This window comes from Manis javanica, chromosome 10 (genome assembly GCF_040802235.1).
Source record: "Manis javanica isolate MJ-LG chromosome 10, MJ_LKY, whole genome shotgun sequence".
NCBI classification, from domain to species: domain Eukaryota; kingdom Metazoa; phylum Chordata; class Mammalia; order Pholidota; family Manidae; genus Manis; species Manis javanica.
Genome location: NC_133165.1, coordinates 63504602 through 63530955, shown reverse-complemented (window position 1 = coordinate 63530955; position 26354 = coordinate 63504602). Strand labels below are relative to the sequence as shown.

Here is a 26354-nt window from a genome sequence, read left to right as displayed (position 1 = left end):
ATATATGTACATATATGAAACTATATATACATAAAATCTCTAGGTCATTCTAATGTGCAGCCAAGGTTAAGAATCTCTGAGCTAGATTACATGTTTCTCAGATGCAGGGATGTGTTTTGTTCTTCTCATCTTCCCTACGACACCAAGAATAGACACTGACTCAATGTTGTTAACAGACCACATAAGATTATTCATCTACTGTTTACAATCTATGATGCAACAGTGAACACTGCAGTGTCCTTTGACCCAAATGCACAGAATTATAAATTCACTTTCTCTTGCTTTTTTTACTGATGAAGGATGAGAGGCAAAATATATTTCAGATCTCCTACTTAACATGTCATGTGTTTCTTTATATTTTGTTTTGTTTAATATTGCTCACAAACATGAAAACACTGGGTATGTATTTTCAATGCCTCTACCACTTTCGACTTTTAGGAATGGGAACAGCCACAAGAATGTTATTTTTTGTGGTAACTCTGCTTTTATTCTATTTAAAGCACATGTGTAACTGTTCAGATACAAAAATTCCCTGTATGCTTACATGTGTTTAGAAGTTTCAATTCTCTTTCAAGCAGCATTTGTAAAGAATAATAGGCACATAAGATTGCCTGGATGGTTCTTCCCAGACATGGCACAATTGGCCCACCAGAACAGGGTGCAAGGTATATTTTTAGAAACTTCCAGGGAAAAGACCCAATGGATGTTTTAAATTACACAAAAGAGGTCTACAAAGAACTTGGTAACCTATGACACTGCTTACTAACTTACCTTAGCAGCTTCCACCTGATACACCTAGATCTCCTGGGCATCTTTTTAAACCCAGAAAGGAGATCAGCAGGATATTCTCAAACTTTACTACCAGCATACTTGGCAATCATGGTTAATTTGTTCAGCAGGTTTTTATTCTTCAAGATATACTTTCTTACTAAATATGCCTTGTACGTTTCTATGTATATATTATACAGGCATACCTCATTTTATTGAACTTTGTTTTACTGCATTTTGAAATTATTGTGTGTGTGTTTTTTTTTAACAAATTGAAGGATTTTGGCAACCCTGCCCAGAGCAAATCTATCAGGGCCATTTTTCCAACAGCATTTGTTCAATGTGTGTCTCTGAGTCCCATTTTGGTAATTCTTGTAATTTTTCAAACTTTTTCATTATTATTATATTTGTTATGGTGATCTGTGATCAGTGACCTTTATGTTACTATTATAATTGTTTCGGGGTGCTGCAAACTTAACTGATAAATATTGTTTGTGTTTTAACTGCTCCATGACCAAACGTTCCTCTGTCTTCTCCATGGGCCTCCCTATTCCGTGAGACACATTTTGAAATTAGGCCAGGTAATAACCCTACAATGGCCTCTAAGTGTTCAAGGAAAAGGAATGGTCACATGTCTCTCACTTTAAATCCAAAGCCAGAAATGATTAAGCTTCATGAGGAAGGCATGTCAAAAGCTGAGATGGGCTGGAAACTAGGCTTCTTGCGCAAAACAGTTAGCCAAGTTGTGAATGCAAAGGAAAAGTTCTTGAAGGAAAATAAAAGTGCTCCTCTAGTGACCACATGAGTGATAAGGAAGGGGAACAGCCTTACTGCTGATATGGAGAAAGTTTTAGAGGTTTGGATAGAAGATCAAATCAGCCACACATTCCCTGGAGCCAAAGTCTAATCCAGAACAAGGCTGTAACTCTTCAATTTTAGGAAGTCTTAGAGAGCAGAGGAAGCTGCAAAGGAAAAGTCTGAAGTTAGCAGACGTGGTTCATGAGGGTTAAGTAAAGAAGCTGTCTCCATAATATCCAAGTGCCAGATGAAGCGACAAGTGCTGATGGAGAAGCTGCAGCGAGTTACCCAGAAGGTCCAGCTCAGAGAATTCATGAAAGTGGCTCCTCTGAACAACAGATTTTTCAATGCAGATGGAACAACCTTCTTTCTATAGGCAGAAGATGCCATCTAGGACCTTGATCACTAGAGAGGAATAGTCAATGTCTGGCTTCAATATTTCAAAGAACTTATCTTTTGTTAGGAGCACCTGGTGACTTTAAGTGGAAGCCAATGTTCATTGACCATTCTGAAAATCCTCAGGCCCTTAAGAATTATGCTAAATCTACTCTGTTTATGTTCTGTAAATGGAACAACAAAGCCCTATGAAAGCACATTAGTTTACAACATGGTTTACTGAGTATTTTGATTCTGTTGAGAATTAAAATGTTAGTAGGTCTCTCACTGTTGAGACCTACTTACTGTTCAGGAAAAAAAGATTCCTTTCAAAGGATGACTGCTCATTAACAACGCACCTGAAGACCCAAGAGTTCTAATGGAACTGTACAATGATTAATGTTGTTTTTATGCCTGCTAAGACAACTTTCATTTTACAGCCCATGGATCAAAGAGTAATTTCAACTTTCAAGGCTTATTATGTAAAAAACAGATATCGTGAGGCTAGACCTGCCAGAGATAGTGATTCCTCTGATGGATCTAGACAAAGTAGACTGAAAACCTGCCAGAAAGCATTTGCCATTAGAAACCATTAAGAGCATTCATGATTCATGGGAAGAGGTCAAAATATCAACCGTAACAGGAGTCTGGACGAAACTGATTCCTGCCCTTATGGATGACTCTGAGGGGTTCAAGGCTTCCGTGGAGGAAGAAATTGCAGATGTGGAAACAGCAAGAGAACTGAAACCAGAACAAGTAGAGACTGGAGATATGAGTGAGCGGCTACAATCTCATGGTAAAATGTGAACAGATCAGAAGTTGCTGCTCATGGGTGAGCAAAGAAAGTGGTTTTTTGAGATGGAAGCTGCTCCTGGTGAAGATGCTGTCATGACTGTTGAAATGACAACAGAAGATTTAGAATATTCTGTAAACTTAGTCGATAAAGCAATGGCAGAGTTCAAAAGGACTGACTCCAATTTGGAATGAAGTTCTACTGTAAAATGCTGTCAAATGATATTGCATGCTACACAGAAATCATCTGAGAAAGGAAGAGTCAATCAATGTGGCAAACTTCATCATTATCTTATTTAAGGACTTGGTGCAGCCAGCCCAGCCTTTGGCTACCATCACCCTGATCCGTCAGCAGCCGTCAACATCCAGGCAAGACTGTCCACCAACAAAAAGATTACTAGAAAGCTCAGATGATGGTTGCATTTTTCAGCAATAAGGTATTGTTAAATTAAGGTACATATTTGTTTTTTAGACGTAATACTATTGCACACCTAATAGACTACAGTATAGACTATATGTAACTTTTACATATACTAGGCAATCAAAACATTCATTTGACTCACTTAATTGCAATATTTGCTTTACCGCAGTGGTCTGGAACAAGGCTTCACTATCTCCAAGGTACACCCGTAGTTAGGACAAGGAACTCCAGGCATATGGAGCAAGAGCAGTAAAGCTGGTTCCTAATTTTGATGTTGCCAAGGACTTCAGAGACTGTGATTCAGCTACTGAAGCAAGATCTGAGAGTTCATCAATCTGCAAAACTTGTATAACTTAATGTCCCACTTTCCGAGCCTTCTCTGGGGGTGCTTTGGGATCTCAAGTGTTATGAAATGATTCCATGAACGTATGTTTCCAGTCATGAATCATGATAAATTTTACAGCTAATAAGTCCCATATCAAGTCAAGAAAAATGGGCAATTAGGTGGAAAGAACAAAATTTGATGTTTAAGAGTTGGCAGAACTCATGTTAAGATAAATACTTGTTTTAGAACACTGAACGAAGGCTTTATTTTTTAAAGTATTTATATTCGCTTTGCACACTTCAGGTCTTGATCTTTTAGGGTTAAAAAGTACTTTTTTACTTTTATATTGTTCGGGAGGAAAAATCCCATAATGACCATCTCTTACCTGAGCAGGCTTCTTCTGCACAACTTGTTGTGGCTAAGAAAGAAACAAAGGAAAAAAAAGAATCGTTATATTTAAAAATAAAAACTACATAATGAAAATAACTAAGTATGCAAGTTTGAAATATAGACACTTGTCTGAAAAGTGAGACAAAAATTTCAAGGTTCAAATGTATATCTAAGCTTAAAGGGTATTTATTCATAATCTCTGTATGTTTAGGAAATACAGTGCAAGTTATCTCAAAATAACTTTCTATTCAAGTCTGGCATATGCACCAGCTACATCAAAATAAGCTTGCTACTTGATTCATTCTGTTTTTAGTCTGCCTATCACAAAACTTGAGGAATGAAAGGGCTTACTTTGTTAATATTTTGCTTAAAAAAACCAGCTTTATCAAGGTATAACTTACATACCATAAAATTCAACCATATGAAGTGTATATTTCAAAGTTTTTAGTATATTCAGAAACTTGTACAATCACAACACAATCTAATTTTAGAACATTTTTACCTCCTTTAAAAGAGATCTCGTACCCATTATCAGCCACTGCCCATTCCCTCCTGCCTCCCTAGCTGCTTTCCTATCCCTAACCGACCACCAATCTAGTTTCTGTCTCCATAAACTTGCCTACTATGGACATTTCATATAAATGGAGTTACGCAATGTATAGTTTGGTGTGTCTTTCACTTAGCATAATGATTTCTAGGATCATCCTTGCTGCTGCATGGATCAGTACTTCACTCCTTTTTATTGCCAAATAATATTTCATTGTATATGCTACATTTTGTTTACCTACCCACCAGATGGTAGACATTTGGGGTGTCGCCCCCTTTTGGCTATCAGGAATAATGCTGCTGTGAACATCCGTATATGTTTTAGCGTGGACACACTTTCATTTCTCTTGGTACGTAGCTAGGACTGGAATTTCTGGGTCATACGGGGTAACTCTTTGTTAAACTTCTTGAGAAGCTACCGGACAGTTTTCCAAGAAAGCAGCACCATCTTATATTCTCACAGCAATATAAGAGGACTCCATTTTCTCTATGTACATGCCAACACTGTTATTGTCTATCTTTTAAATTATAGACTCTTACTGGCTGTGAGGTTGAATGTCACTGTGGATCCTATTTGCATTTTCCTAATGACTAATAATGGCAAGCATCTTTTCATGTGCTTATTGGCCATTCGTGTATCTTCTCTAGAGAAATGTCTATTCAAATCTTTCGCCCACTTTAAAATTTGTTTGTCTTTCCATTATTGAGTTGTAGTAGTTCTTCGATGTTCTAGATATAACAGAGTATGATTTGCAACTATTTTCTCCTATTCCATGGGTTTGTCACTTTCTTGATGGATCAGAGAATATTTTGTTATATCTATTTAATTATGTATGTAGAGCCAAACTCTCCTCTTTTGAGTGAAACATATGAGGGAACTTTTGTCCACATAGTCTAAATTTAATTTTCCAATGATCAGCATGTTACAAAATATTTAAGTTATTCTTTGTTGTTATAAAAAGTGGATTTGAGGTCCAAGCTTTCTGATGGATTACTCCCAGTGGGCATTCTCATGTGTGAACATAAGTCTTATGTATGCTATCTACACATCACTGAGATTTGCAAACACACTGAGTCGCTCTGATATGGATAGTGACATGCTTTTATGGTACAAATGAAAGAAATAAAATAGCTACTGTTTTTTCAAGTCACAGAAGTCAGGGTAAAATCACTGTATTGTGTAAGGGCAGAACTCCTATTCCTTTCCCTTCCTCTCAGAATTTCTGTGATGGTGTGATGTCTTGCTGCTGATTTATTAAACATGTTATATAAAAATCATCAGAGCTTTTCTTAAAAAAAAAAATGAACACGAAAAAAATTAAGAAATGTCAAGGTACTTTTGTTTACTGTAAAAAAGGTCCACCTCTGACTTTGAAGCCCAGTAGAGATGACATCATAAAAGTCCAGGTTTTGAGATGATGTTTCCTCCAGGTGGAATCGAACCAAAGGTAATTAGGCCTTCTTGCCTCTTAGGATTCAGAAGTGTGTGCTAAGAGAGTATTCATTTCAAAAGAGTCACTTGTAAGAACCGGGCCACTTTTCTTCCCTTTCTTGTTTCCCTGCCGATGACACCTGTACACATGTTTACTCCCAAACCGTTTCAAATCCCCACACATTCTTCCAGGCTGACTGGTTCCTACTACTCAGAAGTCCATCCCCCTGCCCCCTCCCCACCCCCGCCATCCTCTTTTGGCGGAGGATCCTGCATTCATGTGACTCCTGCACACTGTGGGGCTCAGTGAAATCCTCTGAAAGGGCTGCCAGCTCACCCAATTTTCCATGAATTAGGTCCTGACACTTCAATGAGGAGAAAGACAATGTCTGAAACTCTGCCAAGCCTGGCTCGCGGCCTAGTCCGTGTCACAGAACTTCTACCAGCTGCCCTTCCACACAGCACTTCATACTTTTCAGACCACCAAACAAACAGACCCTTGAATGCTTTCAATGCTGCTTGGGGTTATGGCTGCCAGGATGTTTTCCCAGCCTCTGGCACCCAATGGCTCCAGACTGTGTCGAGAAAGTTTTTTGTTGTTATTTTGTTTTGTTTTTATTTTTATGAATGGCTTTGGTAGAAAATGCAGACGGAAGCGTAATACTACTGCCATTCATAAAAAGGGAAGAGAAACTGCTGTCTGGAAATCCTTTGGGGCACCAAACAAACGGCAAGTCTCTGGTCTTCCTGAGGCATCTCCTACCTTAGAACTCAGGGCTGACACCTGGAAACCAGTTATCCCTGAGGATTCTGGTTATTAAAAACGTGGTTGGCCACTCTATTTTTATAAGAAGAACTGAGTAATACCAATTAGGCATATTAATCTTTAGTGTGCTTGGCAATATATTTTCTTGCACCTTAATAAATACACAATTATTTTGCACATGCATTTCCCCACATAGAAGCAAAAATCCTTTCTATTAGGAGAGTCAGAATCTATCATCTGCCCCTTTGTGATGGGAGGGCTCAGGCCTTATTTCCATTTTCTCACAAGGAAACTGAGGCAGAGGGAATTTAAATAATCTTCCTGAGGTCATTTTCTAAAGCTAAAACAAACTGAGTCTCCTAAATCTCTTAATCACCTGTACAACGCTCTGAGGAAACCCATTCTGTTCCTTAAATTAACAACAACAGCCAAAAACCAAATATGGATGCAATCCAGAAGAGGCTATATGTCGTGGCCTTGATTTCCACCTCCAGATTCACCTTCTTTGGGAACTTCCAGGATTCCCCACTACTATCATGGCCACAGGAAGCCCATGACCTCCTCAGCAGGGCCCAGCTCTGATTCTCCGAGGCTGCTGATGAAAAGTAAATCCTGGGGAACAAGAGTTAGGATCCAGAGGTCTAGCTGAGCCTCCTTAACCCCATGGAGATTCTTCCTTCACTGTCAATGGCAGGGGGTCTGAAGAAATCCTTTTTAGAGGCATGGATTTCATAATAACTGTCCTAAGGAACAAATAGTAAAGTTCTCCAAGTTGCTCATTTAGACAATTCTGATGATTCTGTTTCCAAGTCTGTGCATTTAGTGAGTTTACACAGTTTAAGCACTTTTTCACCATGGTGTACAGACCTCGCAGGGCACTGAGATTTTAAGTTCTTTAGGTTAAGAGATTGTTACAACTTTGAAAAAGCTTGTAATGAAAACCTCTCATTCCTCTGTTCCATTTAAAGTTATAAAATACAGTGGATGAAAGACCATTTCCTCTCAGAACACAACATCATTATCAGATAACAACAAAGGACTTTGAGGAAATTCTTTAGATTAATATGACATTAAAATAAAACTGTGTGAACTAAAAAGACCGTATCAGTGAGTGTTTCACATAAATTTGAAGGACCATCTCTAACCACATGGACTTCAACATGTAATTCTCTGCAGGTTAATCCTTATATTGGACTAGCTCAGCAAAATCAGAGTACAATCTTTCAGCCAATATGTCAAGTCTGCAAACTGCTTAGGATGCAGCGTGGTAAGAAAAGTGCAAAAGGTATGTATGAAAAAGGAAAGTATGTATTTTTGGATTTCTGAGATCATACAGCAAGCCAGTATGTCTCCAAAATGAAAGACAAAAAACTATTGGATTTTCAATGTCTGCAGAGTGTTTTTGTTTTTAAGATTTTGTAAAAAGCCATTGGTAGGAAATGGCCTGCCACTCCATATATTTTAGAATAATTAAGGGGCTCCCCATCCCTCTTAATAATCTAACCTATGGTTCCTGGGAGTCTAGATATTTCAAGCTGATACTTAGACAGCTAAGCTACCCCTTCTAGTTGGCATTGAAAGAAAATCCTTCATAACAAAGAACCTAGACATGAGTAGTACATTTGAGTACTAATCTAAACAGTAAGTGAAAAGAGGCTTGAATTGGGCTTACAACTTAATTTTTTAAGACATGAGGTACGATGTATATAGTAAAGTAAGGCTGATCATTAGGCAAAGGGCCTTAAGTTGACCTCTGAAAGAAAATAGCCCTTTATTTGGATCTCTATACAGGTGGGTCTTATGATTTTATGTAAGCAGCAGAATTTTAATCTAATCATATTCTTTGTTTTTTGACAGTCAGCAGTAGATAGCTTTGTCTACTTGTTTCAAAATCATGAGACTATTGTTCAATCAAGTGGTACTCTGGTTCTCTAGCACTCTTTTTTCATGTAAATTGATTTTCATTCTCATAGCAGTACAGGGTATGACAGATCCCTTAGCTATTTACTAAAAAAGGAATTTTAAAACCTTCATTTTTTTCTGTGAGACATGGTAGGCTACTAAAATGTAACTCTTCTTTAGAAATTAGAAAAGTGAGTTATATTTCACAGGCCTTTCCACGTCTCCCAAAATAACATCTCACAGGATAAGCTCAATTATTTAAAATTTTAAATTAAATGAGACTCATACTGAAAGTCTTTGCTAAACAGGTATTTGTTTTTAAACTTACAAAGAGTTTCTTATGCTAAGTCAGCTCATTGAAATACTGGGGCTTATGATTATATCGGTATCACACAAGTGCAACCAGCTTCCTATTCTGCCTGAACTGATGGATGAATGTATCCCTATCATTTGGAGAACATTTCAATACATAAATTGACCTATTTGTTCAACTGCTTTCTGGATCAGATTGATTGGTTATTTATAGTAAAATATCAAGCAAATTGAATAAGGAGACTCAGTTCAGATCCTGGACAAATAATTGTCCAATCTCCACATAAACATTGCCAGCATGGCCATGAACTCTGAAGGCCAGCAGCAGCTTCATGTTGTGCAGTGTATATGACAATAGGAGTTGTTTCTGTCTTGTGTTTTCAACAATACCCTTTTTCATCTTCTGTCCCAAGTATTTTAAAGGCTCAGAAAAAATGATCTTTCTTCCTGTATATAACAATTCGCTATAATTCACTTTCATTAGGTGCTGAGAAGTGTGCTTTTTATCACATGAAATTTCACAGTGTTATTTTGAATATATTTACTTTGAATATGTATTACCCCAGAGGGAGGGAGATCACCATCATCAAGAATGAAAATTCTTCCCTGCCTTTCATGACATGACATAGTCAACCTACTTGTTCATGTCCCTGTGGATTTACAGTTTTAAAACTTCAGTATTCCAGAATGTCAAGACTTATATTTGGGTTCCTTTAAAAAAAATGAATTTCATGCTCTATAGGTTTTTTTTTTTTCCTAAGCAAAAAAATTTTTTTTTTACATGGTGAACAAATTCTTACATAGTGAATGAATTCTTACATGGTGAACAGTACAAGGGCAGTCATCACAGAAACTTTTGGTTTTGATCACGCATTATGAACTATAAACAATCAGGTCAAATATGAATATTCGTTTGATTTTTATACTTGATTTATATGTGGATCCCACATTTCTCCCTTTATTATTATTATTATTATTATTTTTATTTTTAATAAAATGCTGAAGTGGTAGGTAGATGCAAGATAAAGGTAGAAAACATAGTTTAGTGCTGTAAGAGGGCAAATGTAGATGATCAGGTGTGTGCCTATGGACTAAGTATTAATCCAAGCTAGACAAGGGCAGCAAAACATCCACGGATGCAGAAGATTTCTCTCAAAACAGGAGGGGTGAGGTTCTGAGCCTCACCTCTGTTGATCCCCAGTTTCTCACCTGATGGCCTCCCTGCGACTGTGCCTGTCTTAGGTTGTTCCTCCCTTGAGGAATCTTACCCGTCTCTGGCTAACCAGTCATCTTCCGGGGCCATACAGGGAAATGTAAGTTGGTAAGTGAGAGAGAAGCCATATTGTTTGAAAAGGTTAGCTTTTTACTTCTTTGCAGATTTATGCCCTGTGGCTTCTATGCCCAACACTTATCTCGAGGCATCTTTACCACCTGGAGGAATTATGATACTCGGTAAATTCGATATGAGGCACGAATTCTATTTAAGGGTTGTAATTAGGAAGGAAGAAGAAAAGCTATAGATGTAGCATATGGAAGAAAACATGTGAGTATTGATTATTTCTTTGACATATCTTCTTGTAGAGTACCTTAAGCATGTATAGGTTTTAAACTACCAACTAACTTGTGCTCACATATTAACATAATAGGAATACGGTGACATAAGCAAAGCAAATCTATAATTACCATCCATCTCCAGTGAAGCCAAGAAAACCATTTAGGCACCCTAGGCATTTGTGAAAATTTGTCTATGATATGATGGATATTGTCCAACTGTACTTGAACAGTCTGAGAGAAATCAGACAAATTAAAGCAACCCGTTTCTGGGATCTGTTCACATTCCATATGTTCTTTTAACCGTAGATAGTCTATAGTTGTAAGATTTTGGAGTGCTACAACTTGCACCCCTCCCAACTCCTGGTTGAGTTCCAACAGTACAGATCCAGTCAAATTCGTTGTCTCACTGTATGCACATGCCAGCCTAGACATCTCCCTCCTCATTCCAATGGCAAGTCCAGGAAACGGTGGGGTGGATGCAGCCACAACCGCAGCATCGTCCAGATACCTGTGGAGGCTTTTTCATGATCATCCCCCGGCACAAGTCCTCCAGAGAGTGCTGATGCCGGAAGCTCCTCCTCATATCGTATCTTAGTTCATTTTCTGGGTAGCCAAGCTAGGCCTTGATCTTCTGCATAGAAACAAACAGACCCTTTGCCCACACTTTGACATGCCCTCTATACCACTGTGCAGAACTCATTGGAGGTCAGCACACAGGAAATGATTTTTTTTTTTAATTAAGAGAAAGGAATATTATCAGAAAAGAGTACCTCCATAGCTGATCATCTGACACCCTTTAAGTGATCAACATTAAGGATATTTAAAGCATGCGTTGATCTTTGATTTACCAATAGTTTTATCCTATCAAGGAGTAACCCCCTTTTCTTTCTTTCTTTTTTTTTTAATCTTTAATCTACACTTAACATGAAGAATACTATGTCTCCCCTATATCAGGTCCCCCCTAACAACCACATTACGGTTCCTGTCACTCAGCTTAGCAAAATGTTGTAGAATCACTACTTGTCCTCTCTGTGTTGTACAGCCCACCCTCCCCTTTCTCCCTCCGACCCCATGCATGCTAATCTTAATACCCGCCTTCTTCTTCCCACCCCTTATCCCTCCCTGCCCACCCATCCTCCCCAGTTCCTTTCCCTTTGGCACCTGTTAGTCCATTTTTGGGTTCTGTAATTCCGCTGCTGTTTTGTTCCTTCAGTTTTTCCTTTGTTCTTATACTCCTCAGATGAGTGAAATCATTTGGTATTTCTCTTTCTCCGCTTGGCTTATTTCACTGAGCATAATACTCTCCAGCTCCATCCATGTTGCTGCAAATGGTTGGATTTTTCCACTTCTTATGGCTAAGTAGTATTCCATTGTAAATATGTACCACATCTTTATCCATTCATCTACTGATGGACATTTAGGTTGCTTCCAAATCTTGGCTATTGTAAATAGTGCTGCGATAAACATAGGGGTGCATCTGTCTTTCTCAAACTTGATTGCTGCGTTCTTAGGGTAAATTCCTAGGAGTGGAATTCCTAGGTCAAATGGTAGGTCTGTTTTGAGCATTGTGATGAACCTCCATACTGCTTTCCACAATGACTGAACTAATTCACATTCCCACCAGCAGTATAGGAGGGTTCCCCTTTCTCCACAGCCTTGCCAACATTTGTTGTTGTTTGTCTTTTGGATGGCAGCCATCCTTACTGGTGTGAGGTGATATCTCATTGTAGTTTTAATTTGCATTTCTCTGATAATTAGCGATGTGGAGCATCTTTTCATGTGTCTGTTGGCCATCTGTATTTCTTTTTTAGAGAACTGTCTGTTCAGTTCCTCTGCCCATTTTTTAATTGGGTTATTTGTTTTTTGTTTGTTGAGGTGTGTGAGCTCTTTATATATTCTGGACGTCAAGCCTTTATCGGATCTGTCATTTTCAAATATATTCTCCCATACGGTAGGGTTCCTTTTTGTTCTATTGATGGTGTCTTTCGCTGTACAGAAGCTTTTCAGCTTAATGTAGGCCCACTTGCTCATTTTTGCTGTTGTTTTCCTTGCCCGGGGAGATATGTTCAAGAAGAGGTCACTCATGTTTATGTCTAAGAGGTTTTTGCCTATGTTTTTTTCCAAGAGTTTAATGGTTTCATGACTTACATTCAGGTCTTTGATCCATTTTGAATTTACTTTTGTGTATAGGGTTAGACAATGGTCCAGTTTCATTCTCCTACATGTAGCTGTCCAGTTTTGCCAGCACTATCTGTTGAAGAGACTGTCATTTTGCCATTGTATGTCCATGGCTCCTTTATCAAATATTAATTGACCATATATGTTTGGGTTAATTTCTGGAGTCTCTAATCTGTTCCACTGGTCTGTGGCTGTGTTCTTGTGCCAGTACCAAATTGTCTTGATTACTATGGCTTTGTAGTAGAGCTTGAAGTTGGGGTGTGAGATCCCCCCTACTTTATTCTTCTTTTTCAGGATTGCTTTGGCTATTCGGGGTCTTTGGTGTTTCCATATGAATTTTTGAATTATTTGTTCCAATTCATTGAAGAATGTTGCTGGTAATTTGAGAGGGATTGCATCAAATCTGTATATTGCTTTGGGCAGGATGGCCATTTTGACGATATTAATTCTTCCTAGCCATGAGCATGGGATGAGTTTCCATTTGTTAGTGTCCCCTTTAATTTCTCTTAAGAGTGACTTGTAGTTTTCAGGGTATAGGTCTTTCACTTCTTTGGTTAGGTTTATTCCTAGGTATTTTATTCTTTTTGATGCAATGGTGAATGGAACTGTTTGCCTGATTTCTCTTTCTATTGATTCATTGTTAGTGTATAGGAAAGCTACAGATTTCTGTGTGTTAACTTTGTATCCTGCAACTTTGCTGTATTCTGATATCAGTTCTAGTAGTTTTGGAGTGGAGTCTTTAGGGTTTTTTATGTACAGTATCATGTCATCTGCAAATAGTGACAGTTTAACTTCTTCTTTACCAATCTGGATTCCTTGTATTTCTTTGTTTTGTCTGATTGCCGTGGCTAGGACCTCCAGTACTATGTTAAATAACAGTGGGGAGAGTGGGCATCCCTGTCTAGTTCCCAATATCAGAGGAAAAGCTTTCAGCTTCTCGCTGTTCAGTATAATGTTGGCTGTGGGTTTATGATATATGGCCTTTATTATGTTGAGGTACTTGCCCTCTATTCCCATTTTGCTGAGAGTTTTTATCGTGAATGGATGTTGAATTTTGTCAAATGCTTTTTCAGCATCTATGGAGATGATCATGTGGTTTTTGTCTTTTTGTTGATGTGGTGGATGATGTTAATGGATTTTCGAATGTTGTACCATCCTTGCATCCCTGGGATGAATCCCACTTGGTCATGGTGTATGATCCTTTTGATATACTGTTGAATTCTGTTTGCTAATATTTTATTGAGTATTTTTGCATCTACATTCATCAGGGATATTGGTCTGTAATTTTCTTTTTTGGTGGGGTCTTTGCCTGGTTTTGGTATTAGGGTGATGTTGGCTTCATAGAATGAGTTTGGGAGTATTTCCTCTTCTTCTATTTTTTGGAACACTTTGAGGAGAATGGATATTATGTCTTCTCTGTGTGTCTGATAAAATTCCGAGGTAAATCTGTCCGGCCCCGGGGTTTTGTTCTTGGGTAGTTTTTTGATTACCGTTTCAATTTCTTTGCTCATAATTGGTTTGTTTAACTTTTGTGTTTCTTCCTTGGTCAGTCTTGGGAGGTTGTATTTTTCTAGGAAGTTGTCCATTTCTTCTAGGTTTTCCAGCTTGTTGGCATATAGGTTTTCATAGTAGTCTTTAATAATTCTTTGTATTTCTGTGGAGTCTGTCGTGATTTTTCCGTTCTCATTTCTGATTCTGTTGTTGTGTTGATTCTCTTTTTCTCTTAATAAGTTTGGCTAGAGGCTTATCTATTTTGTTTATTTTCTCAAACAACCAGCTCTTGGTTTCGTTCATTTTTGCTATTGTTTTATTCTTCTCAATTTTGTTTATTTCTTCTCTGATCTTTATTATGTCCCTCCTTCTGCTGACTTTAGGCCTCATTTGTTCTTCTTTTTCCAGTTTCAATAATTGAGATGTTAGACTATTCATTTGGGAAAGTTCTTCCTTCTTCAAGTGTGCCTGGATTGCTATATGCTTTCCTCTTAAGACTGCTTTCGCTGTGTCCCACAGAAGTTGGGGCTTAGTGTTGTTGTTGTCATTTGTTTCTATATATTCCTTGATCTCTATTTTGATTTGTTCATTGATCCATTGATTATTTAGGAGCATGTTGTTCAGCCTCCATGTGTTTCTGAGCCTTTTTGTTTTCTTTGTAGAATTTATTTCTACTTTTATACCTTTGTGGTCTGAAAAATTGGTTGGTAGAATTTCAATATTTTGGAATTTACTGAGGCTCTTTTTGTGAGCTAGTATGTGGTCTATTCTGGAGAATGTTCCATGTGCCCTTGAGAAGAATGTGCATCCTGTTGCTTTTGGATGTAGAGTTCTATAGATGTCTATTAGGTCCATCTGTTCTAGTGTGTTGTTCAGTGCCTGTGTGTCTTTACTTATTTTCTGCCCGGTGGATCTATCCTTTGGGGTGAGTGGTGTGTTGAAGTCTCCTAAAATGAATGCATTGCAGTCTATTTCCCTCTTTAGTTCTGTTAGTATTTGTTTCACATATGCTGGTGCTCCTATATTGGGTGCATATATATTTAGAATGGTTATATCCTCTTGTTGGACTGAGCCCTTTATCATTATGTAGTGTCCTTCTTTATCTCTTGTTACTTTCTTTGTTTTGAAGTCTATTTTGTCTGATATTAGTAATGCAACCCCTGCTTTCTTTTCGCTGTTGTTTGCCTGAAATATGTTTTTCCATCCCTTGACTTTTAGTCTGTGCTTGTCTTTGGGTTTAAGGTGAGTTTCTTGTAAGTAGCATATGGATGGGTCTTGCTTTTTTATCCGTTAGATTACTCTGTGTCTTTTGATTGGTGCATTAAGTGCATTTACATTTAGGGTGACTATGGAGAGATATGTACTTACTGCCATTGCAGGCTTTAGATTCGTGGTTACCAAAGGTTCAAGGTTAGCTTCTTTAGTATCTTACTGCCTAACTTAGCTCACTTATTGAGCTGTTATATACACTGTCTGGAGATTCTTTTCTTCTCTCCCTTCTTATTCCTCCTCCTCCATTCTTCATATGTTGGGTGTTTTGTTCTGCGCTCTTTGTAGGAGTGCTCCCATCTAGAGCAGTCCCTGTAAGATGCCCTGTAGAGGTGGTTTGTGGGAAGCAAATTCCCTCAGCTTTTGCTTGTCTGGGAATTGTTTAATCCCACCATCATATTTAAATGATAGTCATGCTGGATACAGTATCCTTGGTTCAAGGCCCTTCTGTTTCATTGCATTAAATATATCATGCCATTCTCTTCTGGCCTGTAGGGTTTCTGTCGAGAAGTCTGATGTTAGCCTGATGTGTTTTCCTTTATAGGTGACCTTTTTCTCTCTAGCTGCCTTTAAAACTCTTTCTTTGTCCTTGATCCTTGCCATTGTAGTTATTATGTGTCTTGGTGTTGTCCTCCTTGGAACCTTTCTGTTTGGGGTTCTGTGTATTTCTGTGGTCTGTTCGATTATTTCCTCCCCCAGTTTGGGGAAGTTTTCAGCAATTATTTCTTCAAAGAGACTTTCTATCCCTTTTCCTCTTTCTTCTTCTTTGGTACCCCTATAATATGAATATTATTCCTTTTGGATTGGTCACATAGTTCTCTTAGTGTTGTTTCATTCCTGGAGATCCTTTTATCTCTCTCTATGTCAGCTTCTATACGTTCCTGTTCTCTGGCTTCTATTCCTTCAATGGCCTCTTGCATCTTATCCATTCTGCTTATAAATCCTTCCAGGGATTGTTTCACTTCTGTGATCTCCTTCCTGACATCTGTGATCTCCCTCTGGACTTCATCCCATTGCTCTTGCATTTTTCTCTGCATCTCTGTCAGCATGTTCATGATTTTTATTTTGAATTCTTTTTCAGGAGGACTGGTTAGGTCTGTCTCCTTCTCAGGTGTTGTCTCTGTGATCTTTGTCTGCCTGTAGTTTTGCCTTTTCATGGTGATAGAGATAGTTTGCAGAGCTGGTACAAGTGACTGCTGGAAGAGCTTCCCTTCTTGTTGGTTTGTGGCCTTCCTCTCCTGGGAGAATAGCGACCTCTAGTGGCTTATGCTTGTCAGCTGTGTGCAGACAGGGCTTCTGCTACCTGCCCGTTTGCTATGGAGTTTATCTCCACTGTTGCTGTGGGTGTGGCCTGGCTGGGGCTGCTCCTCCAAAATGGTGGAGCCCCCCCTTCGCAAGGTGCTGGGTTCTTGCAGGTGTGGATGTGGTCTGGATGTTGTCATGTGTCCTCTGGTCTCTATTTTAGGAAGAGTTTTCTTTGTTATATTTTCATAGATCTATGTGTTTTTGGGAGGAGATTTCCACTGCTCTACTCACACTGCCATCCTGGCTCCGCCCCTCTGCTCTATAGGTTTTGAACAATTTTTTGAAAAGCATAAGAACTTCTCCCTCTCCTTTTACAGATCAGATCTATGTGGAAACCCACAACAGAAAGCAGACAAAATGGTAGTTCTGACTGGAGTGCCAGAGCCTCATTCACATGGCTTCCACACCACCCCAGTCCCTGTCCTCCCTGGGTGCCCCCGAGGCCCCTCAATGGGACACCAGAACTCCAGGAAAGGTAGAGTAAAAGTCTCTGATCTTTAGATGCAAATCTTCCATCAGACCTACATCACCAGGACAGTTGAAGGCACAGTGTCTTCACATCAGTCATTCAGTGTGACTCTTACTGTTACACTGAACCATATGAACTTGCATTTTTGTTGATCAAAACCAGTAAAATAGCAACCATTTCATAGGTTAGCCTAATAGAATCAAGGTAAGGTGACTGTTCTCTCCAATTCAGCTATGTAATTTTTCTGATTAATCATTAGGCTGTATTAGTCTCAAAGTACAACAGATTTTAAGTGCACTTAGATCCTGCACTCAATTTCCCTGCTTACTATCCTCTACCCTGGGTCCAAACCCTTACGCTTATTTAGCCAAAGGCTGCCAGACTCTTGGTGCAAGAAGGGATCTGACTATACCAGGTGTAATGTTCCAGTTTTCTTGTTTATTCTGTAGCCTTTCTTCTTTGCAACATGGCTGTCTTTGTGACTATCTAAGCCAACATCCAGCCATTGGAAACGCTACCGTTTCACTGAAACTGGATGGCTGGAATAACTTGTATATGACAATTCTCAGTCGCTATTCACGGAAGATCTAAAATGAAAACTGTAACTTCTAATTCATTTAAAATTTTTTAAATGAATGATCAACTTTCAGTTACAGACACCAACATAGGGGAGTTGCATTCAGGGTATTCTAACACCAAATGGTCAAAAAATTATTTGATTTACCTAATAAGCATTTATTGGTAATTAAATAGGAATATGGTACATCTTAAGTTTGACAAATTTTAGGTTAAATGTTGGTAGAACAATGTAAGGGTGAGACGCAGCTACAGCTACACACATTCCATCCTTATTATTATACACCCCTCTTCTTGGGCTGGAAGTCTTCCTGTTTTAGTGGCTTCCTCATTTGAGAATGAATCTGACCCCTAGTGGTGGGAGGTCTTACATAAGAGGAGACACATCAACCACGAGTAGCTAGTGCCAATTTTCCTCCAGCTCAGAAAGAGCCTGGGTTGTGTCATAACTTCTATTTCTTGAACTTCCTGTGTGCAGTTAGAGATGACTGTGCAATATGTGTACACATGTAGCCCTGGATGGTTACAATTTGACAGTAACATCTGGCCCTTATAGCCCAAAGGATATTTTGTAGTTCCCTCTACAAAGTCTCCCAAGAAGTGATAAATCTATGGGGAGTTCTGGCAAAATCTCTGGAATTTCTGCATGGTACTTGGGGGAAGGGGATGTGTTCTTTATTTTCTACTCTACTTGGCTTTACTCATAGACTTTAATGTAAAAGACAAAAGTAAGCATCATTTCCAAAGTATTTATTGGATTATTATAGCAAAGTGTCCTCACTGTGGCTGGCCTTATTTCATCTGTTTAAGGATGAGAATAGTCACAATCTGCTCTAGTTAGTGTTTATTAACACCAGCCTGTGGGTATGGCAACAAGGCACAGCAGTTCTCATGAAAACAGATTTGGGGGCCCATACTTCGGAGTCTGCCTTCCCTCTGGTGACTTTCAGAGACTTTCAGAATGGAGGGGAAAGATCATTAGCAAACCCTCTGAAAATTCTAATGTCCTGTTTAGTTTCAAAAGCCAACTTTCTATAATCTGATCTGATGAAGTTACTCGTTGGCTTACCAAATTCTGATTGATCAGATGGGGAATGGGTGTACAAAATGAATAAGAAATGTTTTCTAGTCTCAAGGAGCCAAGAATATAATGAGGTAGGCAAACAAGAAAATAGATATTAGAGTACAATGTGCAATTTTAAGTATTTTCCTACGTTGAATGGAATCTATGTTCAATATAATCTTCAGTGTAGAGAGGCATGATCATCCAATATAAAGAAGAGTAATCTTAGGTAAAAAGAGATGATTACTTTCCATTCTAAAAAGGAACATAAGAAAGTAGCAATAAGTTCATTGAAGAAAAAAAATACAAGAAGAAATTTGAAGACTTCATGTAGAGGAAAAGTATCACTTCTTCCCTATCACAAAAGTATATATAGGTAGGAAAGAAATTTGTTTTCATTCTAGAAAGCTGAAGATTTCTAGATCTCTTTAGTCATCAAAAGATGACTAAAGAAAACAAAACACAGATACAGCTATGGGGGCAGTGTTGTCCAAACCATGATTAGTTTTAAAATGATACTTTGATGTGCTCCTGTGTTACAGCATTTAATAGGCATTTTTATTTTAAGCAAGATAGCTGCATTTGAGGGATATAAAGCATGCTGAAGTTAACAGTCACACACAGGAAAGGTTAAGGAAAACATAGTTTCATCAGTTGACTGTTTATCTCAATCTTTATAATTTTCTGAGATTTTGGGGGAAAATTCACCCTTAGGCAACAATTTCACATGAGTGAAAACCATGAGCTTAATGTTACTTCATAGAAAAAGAATCTCTTTCAGCCCTATTTCCTTATCTTACAAGATTTTAAACAGAAACACTACATATTTTCAAAAACTCAAATTATTTATTTATTCTCTTTACATATTTCTTTTTCTTTATATGCAACCACTCACTAGCTAGTTCATTTTGCATATGCACACATGGTAACCAAAATAAAGAGAATAAATATTTGAAACACCATGCTCCTGGGTTTCAACAAATCAAACACATGTGCATAAATGTTGTGGACCAAGTTCAAACTTTAGCTAATGTCAACTTTAGCCAGATAGAAGACTAATGTTCAATAACAGATGAAAGTAGAGATCTATGAGATAATCAAAATTAAATTATATATTATTGAAAATAAGCAATAATTAATATTCCAAATTTGTTGGTGACATTCTTGAAAGTCCATTTAAGACACAATGTCTTCTTAATATTTGACAGATTATTCAGATAGTGGTTGTATGTAATCAGATTTGGATTTGAACTATATGCACACAATTTTTCACATAACATGTGTTATCTTTTCTTGTATGCTTGCCCATTTGCTTATGACAGAAATAATGTGGCTTTTAAAGTAGTTTTAATTACAACTGACCCTTGAACAATGCAGGTGTTCAAGGGAGCTAACCCCCCATGCTGTCAAAAATCCTTGTATAATTTGACTCCCCCAAAACTTAACTACTTATAGCCTGTTGTTGATTGGAAGCCTTGCCAATAACACAAACAGTTAATTAACACATATTTTGTATGTTACATGTATTATATGCTGTATTCTTACAATAAAGTAAGCTATAGGAAAAAAAAAGTTTTCTCAAATTGCTGCAAATTTCCAAAATATCTTCCAATATATCAAAAAAAATCCATGTATAAGTGAACCTAAACCCCCATTTTTTCAGGGTCATTTTTGAAGAAAGAGATTCAGAATTAACAGTTAGAAAATTTCTTTGGGTTGTGAGCACCATGGTGGCTTGAGTCATCCCTTTTTTCTCTACCCTTTTATTTTTTATAACTAATTGAACATCCATAACACCACCACCAGCAAAGTGCCTCTGCACAGCATACCAGGGTAGCTGAAAGGGGGCAGATTGGACTGCAGAGGATGTGGCAGAGCGGGGGAAGTGGTGGTGGAGTTGGTGACAGGAGAGGCAGTGACAAAAGAGGAGGTGGTGGCCAGTTTGCCAGTGAGCCCACATAACCTTTCTGGCAGAGGAGATGAAGGGGGATGGCAGTGAGTGGGGGTCTGCCCAGCCACCCACACTGCAGCCAGAGGGACCAGGTGATCTCTCTCTGAAGGAGAGACCTCAGTGAGTGGGGGAAAGGAAAGGAAAGTATCTCCTGCTGTCTGCCCTGGGAGGAAAGAGGACCACCCATTGATCTCTGAGAACCCCAACTTGAGGATCTCCCCAACCAGGCCACAGGCACACCCAAGGCCCCAGGTGCTAAGTACCTACATCCTCCTCCTAGCCCCTGCTGCCATCTTTTGCTTTTTTTTTTCTTTTATGTACACACATGATTACAACCTTAGTGGGCAAGTCAGCTTGGTAAAAGAAACCAAAAACTTGTGCTGTAGCACCATCTTCTGGAAAATGAAAGGAAGCTCCTAACTACCAACCTCTTGAACTGTTAGAATCAAAGTAAACAAAGCTTTAACCAAATATGAAAGGTGTTCACTTCTTGAAATGCAGTGGCAGAGGCACTTCCCATTGAACACACTGAAAAATCATGGTAATATGGTCTCACAAATAGAAAATGACAATTTTCCAATAATTGAGCCCAAAGAGATGGAATAGTGCAATCTACCTGATAAAGAATTTAAAACAGTTGTTATGAATAAATTTAGTAAGCTTCAAGAAAATAATGATCTCAGAAATAAAATTAAAGAACAGAAAGAGTACTTTACTAAAGAGATAAAAAGTTTTTAAAGGCACCAAACAGAAATTCTGGAGCTAAAGAACACAATAAATGGGATGAAGAATGCATTAGAATACATTAGAAATGCAGCAGATAATATAGAAGAGAGAATTAGCAACCTCAAGGACAGAAATATAGAAATGATTAAGATAGAAGAGAGAGAAATAAGATTTTTTTAAAGTGAAGAGACCCCACAAGAACTATCTGACCCCTTTAGGAGAGCCAACATAAGAATATGGGTATCTCAGAAGGAGAAGAGAGGAAGAAGGGAACAGAGAGCATATTTAAAGAAATAATAGCTGAGAACTTCCCAAACCTAGAGAAGGAACTGGATATACAAGTCCACAAAGCTAGTAGAACACCCTTCTATCTCAATGCAAAAAGACCTTCTCTAAGACACATTAAATTGAAACTATCAATGGTCAATGATAAAGAATTTTAAAGGCAGCCAAGGAAAAAAGACAATAACCTACAAAGGTGATCTTCCATTAGGATATCAGCAGATTTCTCAGCAGAAACTTTATAGGCTAGGAGACAATGGAATGATGTATTCAAAATATTGAAAGATTAAAAATTGCAGCCAAGAATACTGTATCTGGCAAAGTTATCCTTCAGATATGAATGTGATGAATAATCAGAATTAGAATACTGTAACTCTTTTTTAGAATAGTCTATTAAATCAACTATAGTATAAAAATTAAAGGGAAATAGTCCATTGAAAATTATTATAGCTACTACAACCTGGTAATGAAATCCCAGCATAAAAGAGATTTGTGACATAAAAAATATAAAAGGAGAAGAATGAAAGAATGGAAACTTTATAGGTAAATGAAGATAAATTGCTATCAGCAGAAAAAGGACTATTGTACCTATGAGATGTATTAAGAAAACCTCATAGTACCCACAGACAAAAGTCTAGAACATATGTTAACAACTATTTGATCAATAAATATGAGAGATGCCCTCTCAAAAAAAATAAAAATAAAAATAAAAATAATAATAATAATAATAAAGGGAGAAATGTGGGATCCACATATAAATCAAGTATAAAAATCAAACGAATATTCATATTTGACCTGATTGTTTATAGTTCATAATGTGTGATCAAAACCAAAAGTTTCTGTGATGAATGCCCTTGTACTGTTCACCATGTAAGAATTTATTCACTATGTAAGAATTCATTCACCATGTAAAAACTTGTTCGTTATGCTTCAGAAGATTGGAGACTGATGAGAATTAGGCTTGAGATGGATTAATGATTGTGCATTGAGCACTGACCCCCCTATACAGAATTTTATTGTTGTTAACAACCATTTGATCAATAAATATGAGAGATGCCCTCTCAAAAAAAAAAAAAAAGTCTAGAACATAGACACAAAACATAAAAAAGGAGTGGGGGTTGCTGAACAAATCACCATGGAAAACCACTAACTTAGAAAGGTAGACAGAAACAGAAGGAAAAAGAAACACTAGAGAGAAGCAAATAACCAGAAGGCCGAAGACAAAATGGCAGTAGTAAGTCCTTACATATCAATGATCACCCTAAATATAAGTGGATTGAACTCACAAATGAAAAGGCACAGAGTACACGGACAAAAAACAAGACCCAACTCTATGCTGCTTACAGGAGAACGATTTCAGCTCTAAAGATGCACATAGGATCAAAGTGAAAAGATGAAAGATTATATTCCAAGCAAATGGAAACAAAAAGAAGGCAAGAATAGCCATACTTTTATCAGAGAAAATAGATTTCAGGTCAAAAAGGATAACAAGAAACAAAGGTCATTATATGATGATAAAAGGGTCAATAAATCAATAAGACATAACAATCATAAGCATATATGCTCCCCAATTCTGAGCACTAAAATATAGCAAGGAATCAATAACAGATCTTAAGGGAGAAATAGACAACAATACAGTAATTGTAGGGGACTTTGATACCCATTATCAGCAACTGATAGATCATCCTGACAGAAAATCAACAGTGAAATGTTGGAATCAAACCACAGTTTAGAACAAATGGATTTAACAGACATATACAGAGCATTCCAACAAACATCAGCAGAATATACATCTTCTCATGTGCACATGGAACCTTCTCCAGGATAGATCATGTGATGGGCCACAAAACAAGTCTTAGCAAATTTAAGAAGACTGAAATCATATCAACAATTTTCTCTGACCACAATGCTAGAAATCAATAACAAGAGGAAAGTAAGAAGATCTATAACTATGTGGAAACTAAACAACACACTGAAACAACGATTGGGTCAAAGAAGAAATAAATGAGGAAACAAAAAGTTATCTCAAAAAAAAAGAAAATGAAAACAACATATCAAATATTGTGGGATGCAGCAAAAGCAGTTCTGAGAGGAAAGTTTATAGCAATTAATACTTACATTAGGAAAGTAGAAAGATATCAAATAAACAACATAGCTCTATACCTCAAGGAATTAGAAAAAGAAGGAAATAATAAGAATCAGAGTGGAAATGAATGAAATAGAGATCAGAAAACTTGAGAAAGGACCAATGAAACTAAGAGCTCATTCTTCAAAATGGTAAAAAAAAAAAAAAAAATTGACAAACCTTTACCTAGAATAAGAAGAAAAAAGGGAAGATTTGAATAAAATTAGAAATGAAAAAGGAGACATTAAAAGTGATACTACAGAAATACATAAAAAAATAACAGGCTGCTATGAACAACTTTGTGCCAACAAATTACATAACCTAGAAGAAATGGATAAATTTCTAGAAACAGACAATTTACCAAGTCTGAATGAGGAAGAAATAGAAAATCTGAACAGACCAATAATGAGTACAGAGATTGAGTCAGTAATCAAAAAAATCCCAAAACACGTAATCCAGGAGCAGATGGCTTCACTGGAGAATTCTACAAAACATTTAAAGAAGAATTAACACTCCTCAAACTCTTCTAAAATATTGAGGAGGAAACTTCCAAATTCATTTTACCAGGCCAGCATTACTTTGATGCGAAAACCAGATAATGATACTAGAAGTAAAGAAAACTATAGACCAAAATCCCTGATGAATATAGATACAAAAATTCTCAACAAAATATTAGCAAATCAAATGCAAGAACACATTAAAAGGATTACACACCATAACTAAGTGGGAATTATACCTGGGATGTGAGGTTGGCTCAACCTATGCATATCAACAAATGTAATACATCTTATCAATAAAATGAAAGAAAAATCACACTATCATCTTAATAGACAAAAAGCATTTGACAAAATACATCTTTTCATGATAAAATCCCTTAATAGAGTGGGTATAGAAGGAACATACCTCAATATAATAAAGGCCATATACAACAAACCCACAGCTAACATACTCAATGGAGAGAAATTGAGAATATTTCCTCTAAGATCAGGAGCAAGGCAAGGAGTCCCACTCATCACTCCTACTCAATATAGTACTGGAAGCCCTAGCTAGAATAATTAAGCAAGACAAAGGAATAAAAGAAAATAAAAATCAGAAAGGAAGAAGTGAAATTGTTGTTTGCTGATGATATGATCCTTTATACAAAAGTCCCAAAGAATTAGTACAAGGAAAGGATAGTCTCTTTAACAAATGGTTCTGGGAAAATTGAAGAAACTGGACCCCTGTCTTACACCACTCACAAAAATTAACTGAAAATGGATCAGACTTTAAGATTTGATACCATAAAACTCCTAGAAGAAAATGCAGGGATGACATTCATTGATATTGGTTTTGGCAATGTTTTTTAGGTATGACACCAAAAACACACACAAAAGAAGAAAAAAATCAACAAATAGGACATCAAACTCAAAAGCTTCTGCACAGCAAAAGAAACAACTAATGAAGTGAAAACATAACCTACAAAATAAGAGAAAATTTTTGAGAGTCATATAGCAGATATGGGGTTAATATCCAAAATACATGAACAACTCAGTCAACTCAGTCACAAAAAAACAAACAATTCAATTAAACAATGGGCATAAGAACTAAACAGACATTTCTCCAAAGAGGACATCAAAATGGCCAAAAGACACCTGAAAAGATGCCCAATATCACTAATCATGGAAATGCAAATCAAAGCCACAATGAGATATCACCTAACACCTTTTAGAATGGCTATCATCAAGATGAGACAACAGATGCTGGTGAGGATGTGGTGAAAAGGGAAGCTTTATACATTGTAGGCAGGAGTATAAATTGGTCAGTCTAATCACTATGGAAAACAATACGGAGGTTCCTCAAAAAATTAAAAATAAATCTACCATATGACCCAGATATTGCAAAAGAAATAAAACCAGGATTTCGATGAGATATATGCAATCTCACATTTATCAGTATTATTCACAGTAAGCCACAATATAGAAACAACCCAAATGCTCACCAACAGATGAATGGATAAAAAAGGGGTGTGGCACACACGATTCAGCATGAAAAATGAAGATATCCTCCCATTTGCAGCAGAATGGATGGGCCCTGAGCACATTATGCTAAGTGAGATAGGTCAAAGAGAGACAAGTATTGTGTGATACCACTTATATGTGGAATATAAAAAAGTTAAACCTGTAAAAAACTGAGAGCACAATGGCGGTTACCAGAGGATGGGATGGTGGGGGGGATACGCAAGAAGGTATTTTAAGGGTACAAACTTGTAATGAGTACTAAATAATCCATAGAGATCATCTACTACACAACATAAAGAATACAGACAATAATAGTCTACTATAGTTATGTAATGTAATAATTATTGCTAGATTGGCAATCATATTACAATACGTAAATATATCAAAGTAATGCACTGTACACCTCAAATTTACATATGTTACCAGTCAAAGTCATTCAATATTTTTAAAAAAGGAAAATTCCTTTGATTCTAAGAACATTTTATTCTTAGACTAAACCATTTAAAAATGGTTTTGCAAAATGATTAGACTACCCAGTTAT

At 37.3% G+C, this 26354-nt stretch overlaps 2 protein-coding genes across 3 annotated transcripts in view; one reads left to right on the top strand and one right to left on the bottom strand.

Moving 5' to 3' along the window:
* The window catches only part of HMGA2 (high mobility group AT-hook 2), a 150051-nt gene that overhangs the window by 13560 nt on the left and 110137 nt on the right, over positions 1 to 26354 (bottom strand). Inside the window, exon 4 of one of the 2 annotated variants that reach the window (XM_073215575.1) lies at positions 3865 to 3897. In XM_073215575.1, the coding sequence (XP_073071676.1) occupies positions 3865 to 3897 (33 nt within the window). Of the gene's footprint in view, positions 1 to 2910; positions 3898 to 26354 lie in introns of those variants that run through there. The other variant, XM_073215574.1, reaches the window with a different exon arrangement.
* The window catches only part of LLPH (LLP homolog, long-term synaptic facilitation factor), a 168874-nt gene that overhangs the window by 141651 nt on the left and 869 nt on the right, over positions 1 to 26354 (top strand). The window lies entirely within an intron of this gene.